The following is a 4,343-nucleotide window of genomic DNA, read 5'->3' as shown; positions in this document are numbered from 1 at the left end:
TATATATGCAAAATAATAGTATTTCCTGTGAGTGTTGAGATTTGGATATTGAAATATCGGAACATATTTAAGTGTTTTTGGAAGGATTTTCAAAACCGGATCTTGCATGAAAAAGTTTATTCCCCTGTTATAAAACTTGGTCTTCAGACAGAGTCACACTATGAAAATACCATATTTTCTTCACGGTAGTATTTTTTCTTAACTTCAATTTAGACCTTTTTAAAAAATAATTATATTGAAGGAAGTGCTAAATTGTTGCAATAATAATAAGAAAAACCCCAGTAATAACATGTAAATGACTTCATTAATAAAAGGTCCTCTTGTAATTATCTTTTTTTCCCATTTTTCTTCGCACTGTAATCAGATTGTATTTTCATATTTTTATTTTGTTCTGTGGCACTTTTTGTTTTTGCATCGTGCGCCTTGTTGTGTTGTATTGTTTTGTATTTCATTTTCAATAAAGAATTTATTTAAAAAAAATCTCTGTTGACGTGTCTCCAATGTTGTTTCCCAGAATGCTGTGCGGCGCTACGTACGCCTCTTTGCAGCGCAGGCGCACTGGTGTGTTAGCGGTAGGCTGAGGTGTACTTCAGTGTGGCGAGTTTACAGCGGTATTTTAACACTTATTTAGGGATAAAAAGCGACTCGTCAGACTTCAGGATGATCCGGATAGCTGCGTTTTTGACGATACTGGTGGTTGCCTGTTCGGGTAAGTGTAAGAGAATCATGAAAGGAGGCCCATTGGCTTCAATTAGCTTGTAATTGCTAATATTTAGCCTATCAAAACACCCTTAAATGTCTTCTTACCATGTGTCAAGCCCCTGTTAATTATTGCATCTGCTCTGATGGAGTATTAGTATCTCTAATATTTAGCTAATCTACATTATTTGTTGGTAGGGGAGAGCTGCAAAGACCCAGTGATCACCCCGTCGGCCTACACGACCTCTGACGCTGTCATCTCTTCGGAGTCTGTCTTCATCGTGGAGCTCAGCCTGACCTGCGCTAACGGAGCCCAGGTAACCCAGAGAGCAGCTTCAGTGAGTTACTGCTCTGTTGCTGAGGGACTGACTGTGGTATCATGATCACTGCTCTTCTCTGCAGAGCGTCACTCTGTATGCTGATGTCAATGGAAGACAGTTCCCTGTGACCAGAGGTCAGGATGTTGGAAAATACCAGGTATGAACTCACAGCTGGATTAATTAGTCCCGTTTCTACTTAATTCAAATTAGAGGTGCGCAATGTTAGAAATGACATCACATGAGTCTGGCTCGATGGTGGTAATGTTGGTAAATCGAAGTTGTGATATATGCCTATTTCCTTCTTTTTCTCATCTATTCACTCTGCACCATTAGCATTTCGAGGAATGTCATTTGTAGTGTTTGCTAAATCTTCCCCACTACGAAACATGGTAGTTGTAGCATAACGTGGAAATGGTCTAGTCAAAGCATATTTACAGTCTCTTTTGTTTTAGGTCAGTAAAAATTAACAAAATTGTCTTTATTTGCTAAACGCCTCAATAATGAGGTAATGTGTCCGGGATTTATTTAGTAACGTCTCCAAAATCAAAAGTTTACTTGAACTGTTTGACTACGATTAAACCTTTTGGGGTTTCTTTCACAAGCTCCTCACAATAATTTGCTATAATTCTAGTTCATTCCTCACAAGCCTTTTCAGATACTAAAATAATTTTGGTAATTCTAGCTGACCTAAAACAAGAGAAATTTCTTTTTTATTCTGTTTTTGTAAACTTTTGATTTCAAATGTCCGTGTTGGGAGGGCAACTCAAAGGTCAGACATGAACATTTATGCTCACAGAATCTCGTACTTAAGGTTTCGAGATATTAGAAACATTTTTAATTGCAATACTATTTCTGAATATTGGATAATAATATCAGTTATGATAAACACACATTTTGTTGTCTCTTTCCTTTTTCTCTGGTAACCCAGCCACTCTTTGCAAGCTTTAGTGTCTCAACTCTAAAAATATACAAATTGTTCACACAATATTCCAAACATGTTTTTGGCATGCAGAATTTACCTTCAAGCAGCTATTAGTAAATTCACCAAACTTTTAAAATATAACATTTCTAAGAACTAAAATGAAATTTAAATAGTCAAAATATGTATTTTTTTTTCTCAGCTCTTCACAACAACTCATAGGCAGAAGTAAGTGCGCTGCCCACCACAAATAATGATCCGAGCGGAACACGGTGCGCTACATAATTTAACGAAGCTTCGAGGCAGATAAATGTTCCTCAAGGAATTTTAATAATTGAGGTACTCGAATTATTCGAGGAATCGTTTCAGACCTAGTCAACATCTTGACTTGATTTCTTTACACATATTCTATTTGAGGTCAAATCCTTAAAGGGTGCAAACTTTTAAAAGAATACTGAATGGGTTTGAATCGGTTTGTCCCTGCTTCTCTTCCAGGTGTCCTGGAGTCTTCCCCACAAACAGGCCAGCTCAGGAACGTATCAGGTCAAATTCTTTGACGAGGAGTCCTACAGCGCCCTCCGAAAGGTACGTTTTGATACACAACGGTTTCTTTTACTGTGAAATGTTTAATCTCGAGTAAAATGTTTAATGTCATCTGTTTCAGGCACAGAGAAACAATGAGGACGTGAATGCGATTCAGCCTCTCTTCACCGTCAACATTGACCACCGGGTGAGTCGCCTTCCATATGACTGCAGCTCTTTTCGTTTTAAGTCAAATAGCTTTGGATTGATAAAACTACAGTAGGGCTACGCCTTACAAAGTCATTCATTTAATGATCCAAATGTCCTGCGTTTTAAATGCTTTAATAGGTCCTGAATTATATTTTGTGAAGGTTCTCATTTGCTAATTATTTCTACGTAATTAGCTATTTTGAAAAATGTGCTCTTGGAATTTGTTTTTGTCATTTGTAGTTCTGGCAGAGAAATCTGCATGTTGCTAAGCTGTGATAAAACAAACAAGAAAAACCCTCAAGGAGCAGAAAAGCAACTAAAACGGATTCTGCTACTGAAATTGTCTTATTGTATTCAAGTGATGAAAATCAAAACCTTGTTGTATAATCGGTTGCTCGCTGCCTCGTCGTGATGAAGTGTGTATTTAACAAAACCTGCTGTGAAAACGGGGATTTCAATATTTGGGTAAAACCTGCCATCATTTACTGGTATGACTTTTACTATAAACTGTAGATGAGGTTTGGTAACACAAAAGAAGTGCCAGAAAAAGACAATTTAAGTACTTAGTCACCTTTAACTTGGTTGATTTATTAAATAAATTGAAAATAATAGTTTTTTTCTTAAGCCACTCTGCCATCTCATGTGATGTCATTTCCTGTCAAACTCGTCATATAAACTCATGCTGAGGTTTGAAAAGGATGCAAATATTTTGTCTCACAAACCAGTAAAATAATTTTTCTAAGATCTTTCTTGGAACATGATTTCTCTGGCTTCGTGACTGAAGTGATGTCGTGCAAAAACACGCAGCTTTGAATGCATCACTTGCAGGTTGACTCATTCGTTCCACGCTTCTCCTTTCAGGGTGCCTGGAGCGGCCCCTGGGTGTCGACTGAGGTTGTGGCTGGCCTGATTGGCATCCTGGTCTATTACATGGCCTTCAGTGCCAAGAGCACCATCCAAGCATAACACGATCCGCAGTCGCTTGCCTGTGACTACCGGATCTTTGAAAAAGACTGAATTCTGGCGGAGCTGGATCAACTAATCCATCACCATCGCTGCAGCCGAACCAACAGGCTTCTGCCGCTTTCTGCTTCCGGGAAACGAGCAGAGGTTGCAGTCTTTATTTCTTTTTTTTTTTTTTTTAGCATCAAATCAGATTAATCTGAACAAACATTAAACATGCTCTGTATTCAGACCAGTTTAAAACCCCTTGATTGATCCACACCAGAACTGTCTTCTGAGTGGGCGAACTGGTCAGAGTGGGACGTGTGCAGACGGTTTGAACGCCGGTCGAGTTGAGCTTTCCACGAACATGAAATGTCAACAGAGTGAGAGCGCCGACTGGTCAGAACAGGCCTTTTGTAGACGCGTCTCTTCCTGGAATATTAATAAATGGCTTCTTGTTATTTCTGTGTGGCTTGTTGATTCTCTTCAGCTCTAATTTGTCTTTCTCCGAAAGGACACCGGAAAATTTATCATATTCCTTAACGACGCACGTCGGCTACACTGAGGGGTTTTTAGTGAGATGATATATTAGAACTGTTTGTGTCTAATCATTTGTGTGACCATAACAACATGTGTCCAGTGTGGGCTTAAGAAAAATGACAATCATGACTTTCTTTTTTTTTAAGGAATTTTAAAAAAGAAATTGTAGATCGCAATGAGTTTGCTTA

The 4,343-nt window shown here is 38.5% G+C and overlaps 1 protein-coding gene across 1 annotated transcript; it reads left to right on the top strand.

Moving 5' to 3' along the window:
* The first annotated feature begins 530 nt into the window (after positions 1–530).
* Positions 531–4,076, top strand: ssr4 (signal sequence receptor, delta). The gene is made up of 6 exons (XM_008413597.2): positions 531–709; positions 898–1,016; positions 1,102–1,176; positions 2,434–2,523; positions 2,603–2,668; positions 3,532–4,076. Exons 1-6 carry the CDS (start codon positions 661–663, stop codon positions 3,634–3,636), a joined length of 504 nt encoding a protein of 167 aa, XP_008411819.1. The 5' UTR covers positions 531–660; the 3' UTR covers positions 3,637–4,076.
* Positions 4,077–4,343: the final 267 nt, after the last annotated feature.

This window comes from Poecilia reticulata, linkage group LG7 (assembly GCF_000633615.1).
Source record: "Poecilia reticulata strain Guanapo linkage group LG7, Guppy_female_1.0+MT, whole genome shotgun sequence".
NCBI classification, from domain to species: domain Eukaryota; kingdom Metazoa; phylum Chordata; class Actinopteri; order Cyprinodontiformes; family Poeciliidae; genus Poecilia; species Poecilia reticulata.
Note: the sequence above shows the minus strand (reverse complement) of the source record. Positions and strands in the feature narration are given on the sequence as shown.

Excerpts from the sequence above, each read along its gene's own strand:
- ssr4 (XM_008413597.2), top strand. The coding sequence starts at position 661 with ATGATCCGGATAGCTGCGTTTTTGACGATACTGGTGGTTGCCTGTTCG. Across the intron at positions 2,524-2,602 it reads CCTACAGCGCCCTCCGAAAG|GCACAGAGAAACAATGAGGA; the intron begins GTACGTTTTGAT and ends CATCTGTTTCAG. Across the intron at positions 2,669-3,531 it reads CCGTCAACATTGACCACCGG|GGTGCCTGGAGCGGCCCCTG; the intron begins GTGAGTCGCCTT and ends TTCTCCTTTCAG.